Genomic DNA, 17,913 nt, shown 5'->3' with positions numbered 1-17,913 from the left:
CTGGGATCAGCCAATCTTCCCTGTCCCGCCTGCAACTGGTCCAAAACGCCGCAGCGAGACTCCTGACGGGTACCCGTAAAAGGGGCCACATCACCCTGATTCTGGCCTCTCTCCACTGGCTCCCTGTACGGTACAGAATCAACTTCAAGCTCCTCCTATTCACGTATAAAGCCCTAAATGGACATTCGCCCCCTACATCAAAAATCTTCTAACCCCCCTCTCTAACTCCAGGTCCCTCAGGTCGGCCGACTTGGGGCTACTCACTATCCCGCGGTCTAGGCTTAAGCTCAGGGGTGACCGCGCTTTTGCGGTTGCAGCTCCTAGACTGTGGAACAGCATCCCTCTCCCCATCAGAACTGCCCCCTCCATCGACTCCTTTAAGTCCAGGCTCAAAACCTATTTCTACTCCCTAGCGTTTGAGGCTCATTGAGGAGGTGCTGTGAACTGTTTGCGTGCTACTGTATGTTTCATTTTTTTCCTTAGTACCTAATCAGATGTACAGCACTTTGGTCAACGTGGGTTGTTTTTAAATGTGCTATACAAATAAAATTGACTTGACTTGACTTGACTCTATTCAACAACATTGCCTGCAGCCCTGCCTTTCACTGTGTATACAGTGTGTAACTCGTCAAAATGCATTACTTTTCATTTCTCTGGATTAAATTACCTCTGTCATTCATTTGCCCAGTAGATCTGTATCTGGCTGCAACCTTTCACAATCTCCTTTACTGTCCAGTTTGCCACCACTTTTGCTTTCATCTGCAAACTTGCTAATCATGCCACGTGTATTAGATTTTAGAGTGTGGAAACATGCCTTTTGGCCCACCATGTCAACGCTGACCAGCGATCACCTGGTATACCACTACTACCCTACACACAAAGGACGATTTACAATCTTACAGAAGACAATTAACCTAAAAGCCTGTATGTCTTTTGAGGGTGGGAGGAAACCGGAGCACCTGGAGAAAACTCACACGGTCACAGGGAGAACATCCAAACTCCATACAGATGGTACCCCAGTCAGGATCGAACCTGGGTCTCTGGCGTTGTAAGGAAGCAGCTGCATTCTCATCGAATCGTTATATATGACACACGGTAGGGGCACCAGCACTGATCCCCGTGGCACACCATAAGCCTCCAAACTGTTTTAAAAAAAAGCCCTGCACGCCACCTTCTGCTGCTAAGATAATTTTGTATTCAATTGGCTTGCTCACCCTGGATCATGTGTTTTAATCTTCCGGACCAGCCCACCATGAGAGATGTTGTTGAAGGTCCTGCTCAAGTTCGTGTAGACAGTATCTGCTGCTCTTCATCAATCCCCTTGGTCACATTTTGAAAGAACTCACTCAAATTTGTGAGATTTGGTTTCTGACACACAATATAATGCTGACTGGACCTAATTAATCTTTGCCTTTCCAAATACAAAGGACTGTAATACAGTCTGCTCTTAGGCATACACATAAAGGGGAGAGGAGGGTGGGGGGGGGGGGGGGGGGGTGGTAGTGTGGGGTTGGCGTTCCTGGTTGTGCAAATGTACTGGTTGCATAAGAAATGCTCATTGGAAACATCACAGGCTAGTATTCAATGCAAAAAAACGTTGCTGTTTGCTTTCCCTCCAATTTGGGGGTTATCTGCAAACCTGCTGATTATACCACCTACATTCTAATCCGAATTATTAACGAACAACCCAGTTTTTAAAATAAACGCAGAATCATACCATCTCCTTGTCCTTTTTAAATAACAATTTTTTTAAAAAACAACACTGCAATTTTATATCTTAATTAGGTCTCCACCTGTAAAATACTGCAAAAATTACTGCATTCACTATTACATGCTAACTCTTCAAAGGAATCATCCAATGAGCTGGCAAATGTAGTGTTTTTAGCTATAACGATAAATAAACTCAACATATTTTTGCACTTCAAATGAAATACAAGCTCTTACAGTTGCTTAATATTCTTAAATTTTTGCAAGTTGCATGAAATTTCTTGATACATAAATGCAGGATAATTAAGAAATTTAAGTAGAGACACCATTGCTTCAAATTCACTTCTGCATTACACTTACACTTTACAATAATATTCTTTACAGTAAAGAATGGATTGACTGGGCTTATATTCACTGGAATTTAGAAGGATGAGAGGGGATCTTTTTGAAATATATAAAATTCTTAAGGGTTTGGGCAGGCTGGATGCAGGAAAAAATGTTCCCGATGTTGGGGGAGTCCAGAACCAGGGGTCACAGTTTAAGAATAAGAGGTAGGCCATTTAGGATTGAAATGAGGAAAAACGTTTTCACCCCAGGGAGTTGTGAATCTGGAATTTCTGCCACAGAAGGCAGTGGAGGCCAATTCACTGGATGTTTCCAAGAGAGAGTTATATATAGCTCTTAGGGCTAACGGAATCAAGGGATATGGGGAGAAAGCAAAAATGGGGTTCCGATTTAGGATGATCAGCCATGATCATATTGAATGGCATTGCTGGATCGAAGGGCCGAATGGCCTACTCCTGCACCTATGTTCTATGTGATATCACTTATGGTATTATAATAGTGAAATTCTCTTAAGTAGCATCGCATAGTTGTTCAGTAAAAAACATTGTTTTGCATGCTATCCAATCAAATCGTACAATATTGTTGTACAATCAAGCCATGCACAAGTACAGCAGGTAGCGCAGAGAGACAAAGTAGAGATTTTAAAAAGACCAAGTGCTGTCATGAGGTAGGTTAGGTTTTCAGGACTATACCCTTAACTTATGAGAGGCCTATTCAATAGTCTAAGAGTGGGCGGAAGTTAGTCTGAACCATGAATCTGATGGTATGTGCTGGCATGGTTTTATGTCTTCTGCCCAAAGAGTGAGGGGAGAAGAGAGCATGACCAGTGTTCATTGGTTCAATGGTACTTTATTGTCATGTCTACCGAGGTACAGTGAAATTTGACTTGACATACAGTCATACATAAAAAGCAACAAGATACATAACTACATCAAGATTAAACATAGACTTAAACGGCTACCACAGCGGCGTGTGAGAATCCCCAGGGCACACAGCATAAGCGGAGACCCACAGCCATCAGTTCAATGTCCGGGCCACACACATGCTCCTTCATCGTGATGTGACTAGAGTTGAACCGACTGCTGGCACTCTCTCTGCAGTCCCTGTCCGCTCGAACAGTCAGAAAGCCGTCCACACTCACAGTAGACTCCAGGATGTCCTCATGGAGCAAAGTCCCTACAAACACTGGGATCACTGCACTCACGGCATTCTCTCTGAGTCCTCACCAGTGCAGACAGCACATCCATCTTGATTTTTGGCGATCTCACATTCCCACTGTGATTGAAGGCAAATAACTAATACCTTCTTTCCTCCTTTGTCTGTCAGTGGTCCTTGATTTTATCAGCTACTTTCCCAAGGCTGCGTTAAGTGTAGATGTTGATTGTATGCTGAGTAATGTATAGAAGTGAGCTGGGCATTGGTACAATAGTAAGCCATCTACATGGACAGGGTACTGGTGGAAGAGGAACTAGCAATGAATTTTAAACATTTTTGTTCTTGGAATGTATATAACAACAGCCTTTAAATGTTATGACAATTTGTGTGAAATAGTAATTTCATATAGTACTGACACTAGTCCTGATGAGGTATGCAATTTAAAGTTATGTATAAGATAAAAGATTTAAGAGTGAGAAATGGTTATTCAGTCTTTAAAGCTCATATGCAATTATGTTTAAACCAGGGTTAAAGCTTTAGAGTTGCATATTGAGAACAAAAGGTTGCAATTAAGTACAGTATATTGGAATAAATAGAGAACTGATAAAAATGTCAGTCAATTAAAAATAAATGATGTTTAGAACTTTCCTTGCCCATGCAATTCTTTGACAAAACTGATGTTTGGAGGAGCTGCATTGAAGCAGAGAATCAAAGATGATAGACAATGGTAACTTGAATATGGGAAGTTTGGTACTTTGATACTTTCTATAGCTTGATATAACTTGTGTTAACTATAGTTCATCAATGAAACCCGAGAAATTCTTCAGTCTTAGAAATAACTTTTCTTTGCCTCATTTCTTGTAGTTCAACTTTGTCGGTAAACTACTGGGACCACGTGGTAACTCTTTGAAGAGATTACAGGAAGAAACACTGACAAAGATGTCCATTTTGGGTAAAGGATCCATGCGGGACAAAGCAAAGGTAAGATTCAATATAGCACAGAAAGACAACATTGGTGCAACCTTTTCTGCTTTGCTCTTGTTCCCCTCCCAGTAGATGCTCTTGGTTTATTATGGATATGTGTATGTTTATAGCGTGAAAGATTCATTTGTACAATGCAGTAATTTCTTACAGCTGTCTGGAGATTAGAACCCCCTGTCTTTGATTTGAAAATGGCAGCCACAAAATTTGAAAATTGAGGATCACCATAAGAATCTAATTTAAAAATCAATCTGTTGCCAGGAATTAGGCATAATAACATTAGCAAATCCTTGAGCAAAACATGATCAATTATCTGTATACTTGCCCAAATGATAATAAAGTACTGTGTGAAAGGATCATCGCTTGTTTGGCGACTTAATATCATGAGTAATATTTTTTTAAGTTTTCTGTTTCTGATACGTTTGCCTCAATTAAATTTGATTATTCAGGACCAGCACTGGTTAAAAGTCATGCTATTTATGCACGTAGCTACTTGGAAGCAAATTTGGCAGTGGTTTGCCATTGGAAAAGATGACTCAAGAGGTCATCTTAAAAACAGTAAGCTTCTTTACTGAAGAGAGAAAACCCAGATGGGGGGGAGGGTTTGGGTAGAGTTGTGAGTCAGCAAGTGAGTGATACACAGAGGCAGATATATATACAGGAGAAAGAGGGATAGGTAGTGCCAAAGGAGTAAATGGAGACAAAAATGAAGGAAATGCTGGGATCTGCGAAATAAGGAAGTGATGGGAAACCAGATAAGGATGGGAGGATGGGCAGATAGAGTTAATTGCGGATGGGATAGGACACTCAGCAGGTGCAGTGTATGGTTGATAGGCAGATGGAACTAAGAGGAGGAGAGAATAACCTGGGTGGAACAGTGGAAGAGAGAAAGAAGCACAAGATTGCAAGTTACCAGAAATCGGAAAGTTCAATATTCATACCATTGGGTGGTAGACCACCTAGGTGGAATATGATGTTTTTAGGAAGGAACTGCAGATGCTAGTTTAAACTGAAGACAGACACAAAAAGTTGGAGTAACTGAGGAATATGAAGTGTTGTTCGAGTGTGTGTTTTGCATGCCTCTGGCAATGAAGAAGACCAAGAACAAACATGTCGGTAAGGTAATAAGATAGGGAATTGAACTGGTATGAAATCATGAGCTCAGGATTATTGGTGCAGACAGAGTGCAGGTGTTCCACAAAACATTTGTTCAGTGGATGTTTGGTTTTGTCGATACAGAGGAGAGCACCAAATGCAGTAACAAAGTTGGCAGAGGTGTAAGTGAATCCTTATCTCAGCTGGAAGAGCTGTATACATCCTTGAATGGCTGTGAGGAAAGAGGTGTGAGGACAATTGCGGCAATTCCTATGGCTGCAGGGGAAAGTACCAGAGGATGGGGAGGGATGAACAAACCAGGGAATCATGACGAGAATGGTCCCTGCAGAAAGCTGAAGGAATGGGGTGGTGAGATCCCTTGTAGTTGGTGGAAATGGTGATAGTTGAAGGATGTAAGGGCTGGTTGGGTGAAATGCAAGGATGAAGGGAACTCAACCTCGATGCAGGTTTTCAGATTGTAATGGGCACATACCATATATACTAATCAGATTAGAGATGGTGCTTTTTTTATTACAGCAGTGATGATACTTTGGGCAATCACCAAAGACTTGCAACCCACGATGACAACTTAATGATTTGTTGGCTTCTGATTGGTTGGAATGCTGACAAAGTAGTTCAAAGGCTATTTGATTTTTTCATAACCTAAGAGTTTAAACTGTACCTGGCATGGAAATGATGCTGAAGTGCTCAATCCTCTTTGCACTTCTCTGTGTGTAAAGGCAATAAGCGAGTTTGGTATCTCGACTGCGCAGGTCATAGGTCACGAGCTAAACATTCTCACCGGCTGATAACAGTGGGGATGAAACGGCTCTTGAATCTGGTGATAAGTGATTGCAAGTTTTTACATCTTGTGCCCAAATAGGAAAAGAGATGATGAGGAAGGAGTGTGATTGTTGCCTCTGTTTTCCAGGCGTCGCGGCGGGGAAGAGGGAGTCTGCTGGAAATTTAGCCTGGCCTGTCCGCCGTCCCGGGCAATGGGGAAAAAGCCACATGGTTGCGGGCTGTGTGGTTGGACTTTTGCCCAGCTACCAGGCCACCTGCGCATGCATATGGTCGAGCTGTTGTTCATTTGCGAGGTGTGCGGAAAGGGCTTCGGGCACTCCTCCAATTTGGCGAGGCACCGACACAGGCACATTGGCGACCAGCCCTTCCAATGCAAGGCATGCAGCCTCGGCGCTGCTGCAACACTGGCGTTTGTACACCGGCGAGCAAGAATTCTGCTACAGGCTCTACGGCGAGTTCTACCCCGTGCGGCCGCAGTTGGCGTACCACCGTCGCATCCACCTGCGGCCGGGTATTCGCAACCCACTCGGGGCTGTCGTGGCACAGGTTCGCGGCCTGGAGCGGGCCCGTTCTGCTCCAATGGATTTCCGCAGCGCTGGCTACCTGGCTCTTGCACAGCGGCGAGACCCTGTTCGCCTGCATGGTCTCGCGGCCAAGCTTTTGGCAGCCAGTTGCAGCTGAGAGCCCACCGCTGGCGCAGCCACGGGCGGGAGCGGCCATTTGGCTGTGAGGTTTGCGGCAAAGCGTTCTGCAACCTGTCTTACCTGCGGATGCACCGGCCAAGCGGCCCTTCAGGTGCGAAGCGTGCAACGGGGATTACTGCAGCGCCTCGTAACTGTTGATCCATCAGCGCTTCCACAGCGGCGAATGGCCCATCGGGTGCGAGGCCTGCAACAAGAGCTTCCTCAGCTCTTCCTCCTTGATCTTCCTCCGATCTGCCGCATCACTAGCCGACTGACAGGCGCTTTCGGTGTGACTTCTGCCACTGCCGTTTCATCTACTCCTCTCTGGAGATCCACAATGGGACTCGCATGAGGGAGAAGGCAAGGAGGTCCTACTGGAGCTGTACAGGGCCTTGGTGAGACCGCACGTGGAGTATTGTATGCACACCACACTCAAGGTGCGCGCCACTCACACCGAAAGCCGCTAGTGCTACGGCAGATCGGAGGAAGGAGGAAGTTCAAGGAGGAAAAGCTGAGGAAGCTCTTGTTGCAGGTCTTGTAGCCGAAGGGCCACTTGCCGCTGTGGAAGCGCTGATGGATCAGCAGTTACGAGGTGCTACAATAATCCCTGCTGCACTCTTCGGACCTGAAGGGCCGGTGCGTCCGCAGGTAAGACGGGTTGCAGAAGACTTTGCCGCAAACCTCGCAGCCGAAAGGCCGCACCTGCCCGTGGCTGGGCTCTCAGCTGCAACTGGCTGCCGAAAGCTCTGCCTAGCGACCTTGCAGGCGAACGGGGTTTCGCCGCTGTGCAAGAGCCAGGTAGCCGGCGCTGCGGAAATCCTTCCCACGTTGGAGCTGAATGGGAGCCACCCGCTCCGGGCCGCGCACCTATGCCGCGACAGCCCCGAGCCGCCGGTGGATGCAACTGTGTTGCGCAAACTGCGGCCGCACGGCAAAGAACTCACCAGTGTGCCTGTGTCGGTGCCTCGCCAAATTCGGGGAGTACCCGAAGCCCTTTCTGCACACCTCGCATCTGAACAACAACTCGACCGTATGCATGCGCAGGTGGCCCGGTAGCTGGACGAAAGTCCAATCGCACAGCCCACAACCGTGTGGCTTTTTCCCTATTGCCTGGGACAGGCCGGACTAAAACTCCAGCGGACTCCCACTTCCCTGCCGCGATGCCTGGGAAACAAGTGCAATAGTCAAACTCGTTCCTCATCATCTTTTTTCCTATTTGGGCGCAAGATATAAAAGCTTGCAATCACTTATCACCAGATTCAAGAGCCGTTTCTTCACCGCTGTTATCCAACCGTTAAATAAACAAAAAGACACAAAGTGCTGGAGTAACTCAGCAAGTCAGACGGAAGAAGGGCCCAAATATCACCTATTCATGTTCTCCAGAAATGCAGTTCCTTGTGTCTCCAGTTAAAGAAATCTGACCAGAGTTGTGTTTAGAATGTTTAGCTCTTGTGACCTGTGCATGCGCGGTCGAGATATCGAACTCGCTTATTGGCACTTCATGACCTTTTTCCACTATTTTGTACATCGAACCCATTGATCAATTGATCACAACTCTGGTCAGATTTATTTAACTGGAGACACAAGGAACTGTAGATGATGTTTACAAAAAAAAAACAAGGTGCTGGAGTAACTCAGCGATTCAAGCTGCATCTCTGGAGAACATGGATAGGTGATATTTGGGCCCTTCTTCTGACTGATTTGCTGAGTTACTCCAACACTTTGGGTCTTTTTGTTTATTTAACTGTTGGATAAAGACAATAAGCTATAATAACAAATGCTGGAAAGACTTTGCATGTTAAGATTCATTTGTGGAATGACAGCAAACATTTCAGATTAAGGATCCTTAATAAGAACCTGATAGGATAGGAGAATGGCTAGTTTTAAGTTGCAGAGATATGGGGCAGAGATGGATAGGACAAAATGAATATCTCTTGTTAGGGTGAAATCGGGGTTGCTATGGAGATTAGGTGCAGAGTTCATTTGGAGAAAAGGTAGAGAGTGTGAGAGATCTTCACATTTTTTAGCTGCCAAAATGAAGGATATCATTGATCTAGAGGAATTTCCAGCTAATTAATTTCTTGGCAGTGTGTGGTTAGGCCGTGGAATATCTGAAAAATATAAATTTGTCCTCAAAAGTATAATTACTCATTGTTCCATCTCAAGGTCTGTCCACTTTAGATGTTGATAATGGGTGCTCTGACCTTATCCATTTACCCGTATTTTGCATTTTGTGATGGATTCTGCAAAACTTCTCATGCACGATATAATACAATGTTGCTGAGCAGCAAAAGGACCTCGTGTAAACAACTATTAGCACATGGTGATTTATTTTTGTAAATCGGCATCTTCACATCCTTGTTTCTCCAATCTTTTATCAATAATTTGCACTGTTAAAACAGTTTCTATCTGTAAATGCCAGGCCACCAACATGTTCTTTGCACCCGAATATCACTGGAGTGGCAAATTATGCCACTGCCTTATTTGTAATTGTTACAACGACTTCTGAAGAGTGTATTTGCATGATTTTTGGCGTTTTAAAAAATTGTGCTAAAAGCTCCAATACACTAGGTTAGCCTAATTCTCTTCAGAAAAACATTCAATCATCACAAGTCTATATCAGTCAAGTAAAGAAATAACTGAGATTTATTGATAAACCCTCCAAGGTAAATATCCAGTGGGTATGTGTTATCCAGATTCCATATTAAAGATAGTTACAAGATTTTCTTTGTACCTGTACCTCACTGTACTTGTGAATTTGACAATCAATTTGACTTAATGTGACATGCAAGATAATAGGCTGTGGATTTGAACATTGTGGTTTGTTTTGATGAAAGAATAAGTTGACATCTGCTTCAGGAGTTTAATAAATATATTACTTAAACAAATGTGTTTCTGCAGATTCCATCTAAACTGAGCCTCTCGCACTTTTTTTGCTGGGGTGTACACTGCTTATTTTTGATAATCTAATTGTCAAAATCTTGGACCTAAAAGAATTTTGTTTTAACTTTAAGCACCAAATTGATAATTGGATATATGAATAACTTGATGGTTGGCATGGACATGGTTGTCTGAAGGGCGTATTTCTGTGCTGTATGTTTCAGTGACAAAAATGGTGCCATGATATGAGTGGAACAGCGACTGCCTGGCTGAGTCTATATTTTCTGCCATTAAACATACTGTGAAGAAATATTCATTATTTTCCAGGACACCACTCACATGAGTCAGTGTTGCGCTTTACGATCCAATCGCAATTCTATTAGAAAATATAGAGATTGCTTTGAGACACGGAAATCTATCTTTTCTCCTCGAATTATCTATCACGTGCATTTCAAATTTAGACACTGTAGCCACATGGCCACTTTGTGCATGATATTGTCTCATTATTTCTAAACTGTTTTGTACATTTATTTGTTTTTCCATTGTTTATTTGGATTGTAGAAGGGTTACATTCAATGATACAAGCATCCTCGAGGTTTGGTCAGGTTCCTGTTTTTGTTGAAAAGCTTTTGCAGTATGGAGAGTGTAGAGTGACAGGTACAATATACGTATGCCAAATTCAGTAACTAAAAGACAACTAATCAGCCAAAATGTTATGATCACCTGCCTAACATGCTGTTGGTCCTCCGTGTGCCGCCAAAACAGCGCCGACCCGCTGAGGCATGCACTCTACAAGACCCCTGAAGGTATCCTGTGGTATCTGGCACCAAAATGTTAGCAGCAGATCCTTCAAGTCCTGTAAGTTGCGAGGTGGAGTCACCGTGGATCGGACTTGTTAATCCAGCACATCCCGCAGATGCTCAATCGGATTGAGATCTGGAGAATTTGGAGGCCAGGGCAACACCGTGAACACTTCATGTTCCTCAAACCATTCCCGAACAATGTGTGCAGTATGGCAGGGCGCAGTATCCTGCTGAAAGAGGCCACTGCCATTGGGAGTACCATTGCCATGAAGGGGTGTACCTGGTCTGCAACAATGTTTAGGTAGGTGACATGTGTCAAATTGATGTCCACATGAATGGCTGGACCCAGGGTTTCCCAGCAGAGCATTGCCCAGAGCATCACATTCCTTGCACCGGCTTATCGTCCTCCCACAGTCGGTTCGGACCAAACAAGATAGCCTTCGTTGCCCTCACGCATCAATGAGCCTTGGGCGCCCAACACCCTATCGTGGTTTGTGGTTTGTCCCTCCTCTAACCACTGTCAGTAGGTACTCACCACTGCTGACTGGGAGCACCCCACAAGCCTTGCTGTTTCAGAGATGCTCTGACCCAGTCGTCTGGCCATAACAATTTGGCCCTTGTCAAAGTCGCTCAGGTCTTTACTCCTGCCCATTTCTCCTCCATGCACACATCAACTTCAAGAATTGACTGTTCACTTGCTGCCTAATATATTCTACCCCTTGACAGGTGCCATTTTAACAAGATAACCATTGTTATTCACTTCACCTGTCAGTGGTCATAATGTTTTGGCTAATTGGTGTGTATATGAGAAGTGATATGGAATCCATGACTAGTTATTCTGAAGATTTATGTGACATGGGTTTGGTTTATTATCACGTGTACCAAGACACAGTGAAAGGGTTTGTTTTGAGTGCTGAGCAGTCACATAAATTAATACCATACATGAATACAATCAAGTCATGCACAAGTGCAACAGGTAATGCAAAGGGAAACATACCAGAGTACAGAATATGGTGCTAAAGTGTTGCAGCAAATTTTTTAAAAAGTGTGATGGTTGCAGTGAGGTAGGATAGGAGATCAGGATTATTCCCTTAATATATCAGTGGTCCTTTCAATAGTCTGATAATAGCAAGGAAGATACTGTTTTGGTGTTTTTCAATCTGGTGATATTTGCTTTCAAGCTTTTATATCTTCTGCCTAATGGGGAGAGGGATTGACTGGGCTGTACGTAGTCCTTGATTCTGTCAGTTACTTTCCCGCGGCAGCGTGAAGTGTAGATGGGAATTGGTTTGGGGTATGGTGAGGTTGAGGGGGCTGGTTTATGTGATGGATTGGGCTGCATCCGCAACACTAATTTCTTGCGGTCTTGTGCCGATCTTTTGCCAAACCAAGTTGTGATTCATCCCGATAAGATGCCTTCAATGACGCGTCTATAGAAATTAGTAAGAGCTGTTGGGAACATGGCAAATTTCATGAGTGTTCTAAGGAAGCAGAGTATTGGTGTGCTTTATTGGCTGCAGCATCAATGTGTTTTGACCATGACAAATTATTGGTGATATTTATACCTTGCAACCTGAATCTCCCAGCCATCTCCAATTGTGCACTACCCCAATTCCTGAAGTCAATGACTGGATCCTTCGTCTTGTTGACATTGAGGGTGAGGTGATACTCTTGATAACATATTACTAAGCTCTCTATCTTCTTCCTGTACTCCATCTTGTCATTGATATTCGGCCCACTAGGGCGGTCATCTGCAAACTTATACATGGAGTCAGGGCAGAATTTAGGCGCACAGCCGTAAGTTTACAGGAACTAGTAAGGAGCTGTGAACACATCTTTGCGGGCCAACCCTCATCTGACATTTGAAAGTTGATTTTTTTTTCATATCCTCCCACTCAACAGGAAGAGGAATTACGGAAGAGTGGTGAATCTAAATATGCACATCTTAACGAGGATTTGCATGTACTGATCGAAGTGTTTGCGCCACCATCGGAGGCCTATGCTAGAATGGGTCATGCTTTAGACGAAGTGAAGAAATTCCTCATACCGGTTGGTATTCAAATTCATATTCTCATCTCTTGGTTCATTTGGTTCAAAGATGGTCCTGCAGTATGCTCTCTCTCAAGGAGAGAAAGCAGACATCTAGTCCTGGTTATTATTTTTCTTCTGTTTATTTATTGTTAAATTGTGCTTTATTGTGTGGACTTGCTCTGAAACATTTTCTTCAGCTTACTGCATCTTGCTCTTTTAAAAACCTTCTCAAAGATTAACTCATTGATTGCCATTGGTAATTTCTTTCCACATACCTAAACCCTGGTCAGACTTTTCATTAACTTTAGTAATGTTCCCTGCATTAAAGATTCATAAAAATGTACAATGCCAGTGATTAATAATACTGATTGTTTCTTTTGAGAAAATATTACTTCTACCAAGTCTAATATATTGAGAAAACAAAATGTATGAATTGATTATCAGTAAGGGTGTATGAACAATATGATATAAAGCAGGAAGACGATTGTTTTTTCTGGTCAAACATTTCATATTACTTATTGTTTCATACCTTATTTTTATATTTATAAGTATGAAATAAAATTATTGTTACCTTATGAAAAGGTTCTTGTTGCGCTTGAAAGGACTTTACAAAAGGGCTTGCTTCGGACTGTATAAGAAAAATTGTGATGGTGATAATGGGTTGAGGAGCAATTTGTTGGTTAAGAAAATAGAATCATTTATTTCAGTTTCTCAAATTGGGCTACGGTCATTTGCATTTATCTCAGCAAAAGCGTGTTTCATCTTTATAAGGGACTAGACCAAGTGGACCCGTTGGGTCCAAACCTCTCCTGCATTGGTGCAACACCCTCCGCCCCCATCCTCTTCACCCCTATCCCATCCCTCCCCTCTTCCCCCTCGGCCCAACTGTGGACCCGTTGCTGGGCGGGGAGTGCCCCCTTGCGGGCCGGGCGTGGAGCCGAAGCGTCTCCTGCAGCTAGGCTGCAATCTACGGTGAGCGGCGTCGACGTCATGGACCCGTTGCCGGCAGGGAGTGTCCCAGGGCCGTACGTGGACGAGAGTAGAAAGGGAGTAGGCACTGACCTCGGCCCCATTTCTCCTGCGGGCCGGGCGTGGAGCTGAAGCCTCTCCTGCTGCGAGCGGCGTGACAGCCATCTTGTGGATCCTCTGTCGCAATCTGCACCACGGGAGGAAGGTCGGGGCGGGCGTCGGTCCTCCCGGGGAGGAGGGGGGGGGAGGAGGGGGGGGAGGAGAGAGGAGCACATTTATTAAAGGTTATTAGGTAAAAAAAAAATTTAAAGTAACAAAAGTGGGTTTATTCAGACCACGGGGGAATGGTGAGTAGGGTGGGCCTAAAATTGTAGTGCTGTCGGGTACCGTTTTGGCTGCGTAGTGGGCATGGTACACACAAAGAGACACGGACACACACACACGGACGGACACACACACACACAGACGGACACACACACACACACACACACAAGGATGGACACACACAGACGGACAGGGGGATATGGACACAGACACGGATGGACCTGGATGCGCGCAGACAGGCACGCGCGCAGACAGACAGACATGCGCGCACAGGCGGACGTGCGCGCGTGTAGACAGGCGGACACGTGTGCGTGTTTGCTCCCGCGTCAAACACACAGATGGACACGCATGCGCACAGACACAGAGACGTCTGCGTGCGCGTCCGTCTGCGCGTGCGTGTCCGTCTGCGCGCCGTGTTCGTCTGTCTGCGCGCGCTTGTCCGTCTGTCTGCGCGCGCGTCAGTCTGTCTGCGCGCACACACGCACGCACGCACAGCCAGACACGCGCAGGCACAGACAGACACACGCACACGCACAGACAGACACACGCACACACACGCACAGACAGACACACGCACACACACGCACAGACAGACACTCCCTCCCCCTTAGATGTAGGGGGAAAAACCCCAAGGACCTTCACATAAGAAGTGAACACTGCGGATATTAGGACAAAAATTCCAGTCCGAGAGAAAAGGAACATAGACAGACATGGGTTTGGAGAGGAAACCCAGAGCATGTAATATTTATGTGTGGCTTAAAACAAGGTGCTGACCTGGTTAGCTCATCAGTAGTTACTTGAAAGAAGTATAAAAAATTATGAGAGGCATAGATAGAGTAGATGGTCAGAACCTTTTTCCCAAGGTGGTAATTTTATGGTCAGAGGGAGAAAGTTTAAAGAAGATATGTGAAGCAATTTTTTTTGCACAGAATCGTGCCTGGAACAAGCTGCCAGGTGTTATGGTGGAGGAAGCAGATATGATAGTGGCATTTAAGTACCTTTAGATTTCACTTGGATATGCAGGGATTGGAGCAATATGGATCACAAGTGGGCAGAGGCGATTAGTTTAACTTTGCATGTTCAGCACAGACATTGAAGTGAAGGGCCTGTTCTTGGGGCTGCACTGGCCTATGTTCAATGGGTGGGTGAATATTCAAGCTAACATCTATGGAAAGAAAATATAATTTTCAGGTATTGATTTATTATTTTCATGTGTACTGACTGAGATGTAGTGAAAAACATTGTTTGGTGCTATCCAGTCAAATCATACAATGCATGAGTAACATCAAGTCATACATAAGTATAACAGGTAGAAACATAGAAACATAGAAAATAGGTGCAGTAGGAGGCCATTCGGCCCTTCGAGCCAGCACCGCCATTCATTGTGATCATGGCTGATCGTCCCCAATCAATAACCCATGCCTGCCTTCTCCACATATCCCTTGATTCCACTAGCCCCTAGAGCTCTATCTAATTCTCTCTTAAATCCATCCAGTGATTTGGCTTCCACTGCCCTCTGTGGCAGAGAATTCCACAAATTCACAACTCTCTGGGTGAAAAAGTTTTTTCTCACCTCAGTTTTAAATGGCCTTCCCTTTATTCTAAGACTGTGGCCCCTGGTTCTGGACTCGCCCAACATTGGGAACATTTTTTCCTGCATCTAGCTTGTCCAGTCCTTTTATAATTTTATATGTTTCTATAAGATCCCCTCTCCTTCTAAACTCCAGGTCTAGTCTTTTCAATCTTTCAGTATCAGAGTGCCAAATGTAGTGTTACAGCATTGTAGCATTACAGTTACAGAACACAAATACTGTCCAGAGGCGGTATGAAGTGTAGATGGAGTTGATTTGTTGGGGGGAGATGATTTGTGAGATAGTCTGGAATACATCCACAACTTTCTACAATTTCTGGCAGTCTTAGGCAGATCTGTGGCCAAACAGAGTTGTGATAGAATGTTTTCTACGGTGCACCAGTAGAAGTTGGTAAGTATCCTTGGAGAAATGCTGAACTTCCTTAGTCTTCTGAATGGTGTGGTTTCTTGTCTGTGGTTTCAATGTGGTTGGTCCAGGGACCCTTTCGGACTTGACCGCCTTGGCTCCATTGATGCTAACTGGGCTCTGTACACCCCCACCTTGTTTCCTGATGTCACTAACTGGCTCCTTCATCTTGCTAACATTGAGGGAGAGATTGTTGTCTTGACACTATGTTACTATCTCTCATTATTGTTTGAGATCTGGCACACCACTGTTGTGTCATCTGGAAACTTGTAGACACAGTTATAACAGAATTTGGTCGCACAGTCGTGAGTGTACAGAGAGCGTACCGAGAACGCATCTTTGCGGGCACTTTTGTTGAGAATTCTCGAACAGGATATTTTGTTGCCTATCCTCATTAATTGTGCTCTATGAGTCACAAAGTTGAGAGCCCAGTGGCAGAGAGGGATGCTGACTCCTAAGTCCAGGTGTATGGAGATAATGTAGCTGGATTTTACGTGTTGAATGTGGAGCTATGGTCAATTAATAGGATTCTGACATAGACAATAGGTGCAGGAGTGGGCCATTCGGGCCTTCGAGCCAGCACCGCCATTCAATGTGATCATGGCTGATCATCCACAACCCCGTTCCTGCCTTCTCCCCATATCCCTTGATTCTGCTAGCCCTAAGAGCTCTATCTAACTCTTTTGAATGCATCCAGTGAATTGTCCTCCGCTGCTGTCTGAGGCAGAGAATTCCACAAATTCACAACTCTTTGGGTGAAAAAGTATTTCCTCGTCTCAGTTCTAAATGCCCTACCCCTTATTCTTAATATATGTCCTTGTTATCTAGATGTTCCAGAGGTGAGAGTAGGACTAGAGATGGGTTCTGTCATGGACCTGTTGTGATGGTGGGTGAATTGCTGCAGCTGTCTGGGAGGCTGAAGTTAATGTGTATTGTGAATGCCTCTCGAAGCATTTCATGATGGTGGGTGTCAGATGTTGGACAGTAGTCATTAAGGCAAGCTAACTTGCTTTCTTTTGTCACAAGGATGATAGTTGCTTTTTTAAAGCAGGTCAAACCTCAAGATGGAGAAGGGGAGAGGTTAAAGATGTCCTTTTAATATTCTTGCCAGCTGATCCGTGTGGCTCTGAGAAAGTGTCCAGTGACTCCATCTGGGCCAATTGCTTTCTGTGGGTTTGCTCTCAGGAATATTGATCTGACATCTGAGATGGTGACCATGGGCACAGGTTCAGCCAAAGTTCTTGGGGTAGATAACATCATTCCATTGACCTACTGTTTAAAGCAAGCATGGAATCCATTCAGCTCATTGAGGGAAGGGTTGTTGTTAGCAATAGTGTCCCAGAGACCCTTCAGAAAGAGAGGAAATGATTTAGTCTAACTAGCAGAGAAGGTGGGGGAGGGTAGTAGATGAAACAAAGGCAATTAGTTTTTAACTAATTACACAATCAGTTTTTAAGTTTGTTTTTAACAGGCTCTTGCCTTAATTCTTGTTTAATTGATTGGTTTAGGTTCCTGCAGGGAAAAACGACTAAATAAAGCATTCCTACTGCTTTTGGCAGAACCAGCACATCTATTTCTTCCTGATAGTTCTTCATGCTGTCCTGGAGACTCTATAATGAAAACTTTATTAAAAGTCAACTCCGATATATTCAACCTTATTACAATGTTTAAATAAATATTCCACTTGTGACATATGTAAGGTGTACATCACCTGTCTTAGTGGCATTGAGGAACTTAAGTTCTGAGTTGAACTGGATACAAAAATTGCCAACTATTTGATCTAAAATGCTTGGGAATAAGGTTAAATTCTTCTTGGTTCATAATATCTACTTCAGTATCTTTTGCAGCTTTCTGTAGGCGGTAGACTTTAGTGTATTCTATAATTTATATATCTCACTGGGATATATGGATAAAAGTAAATCTGGAGCAATTTGCTCAAGTATGTTTAATTATTGCAGTTCTGAAGTTATAATGAAAGACTGGTACAGTTTTAAAAATAACGCTGATTGATGGAGGTGGTTTTGTACTGGGGGATACTTTTATTTTACAATGAGCGAACAAGGTCTATTGTTTGACATTGCGTGCAGGATCTGATCATGCTGCTGTCTAATGTAGATGTGAATAATGAGACATAAGTAC

At 44.1% G+C, this 17,913-nt stretch overlaps 1 protein-coding gene across 6 annotated transcripts in view; it reads left to right on the top strand.

Moving 5' to 3' along the window:
• The window catches only part of khdrbs3 (KH domain containing, RNA binding, signal transduction associated 3), a 126,424-nt gene that overhangs the window by 39,602 nt on the left and 68,909 nt on the right, over positions 1 to 17,913 (top strand). For all 6 annotated transcript variants that reach the window (XR_013547170.1, XR_013547169.1, XM_078397571.1 and 3 more), the window contains 2 exons: positions 4,072 to 4,188; positions 12,356 to 12,502. Coding sequence is in view for 4 of the 6 variants with exons in the window: in XM_078397571.1 (XP_078253697.1) it covers positions 4,072 to 4,188; positions 12,356 to 12,502 (264 nt within the window). In the remaining 2 variants the exon portion in view is untranslated. The remainder of the gene's footprint in view (positions 1 to 4,071; positions 4,189 to 12,355; positions 12,503 to 17,913) is intronic.

Source organism: Rhinoraja longicauda, chromosome 4 (assembly GCF_053455715.1).
Source record: "Rhinoraja longicauda isolate Sanriku21f chromosome 4, sRhiLon1.1, whole genome shotgun sequence".
Classification (NCBI taxonomy): domain Eukaryota; kingdom Metazoa; phylum Chordata; class Chondrichthyes; order Rajiformes; family Arhynchobatidae; genus Rhinoraja; species Rhinoraja longicauda.
This window is presented reverse-complemented; position numbering and strand designations above follow the sequence as displayed.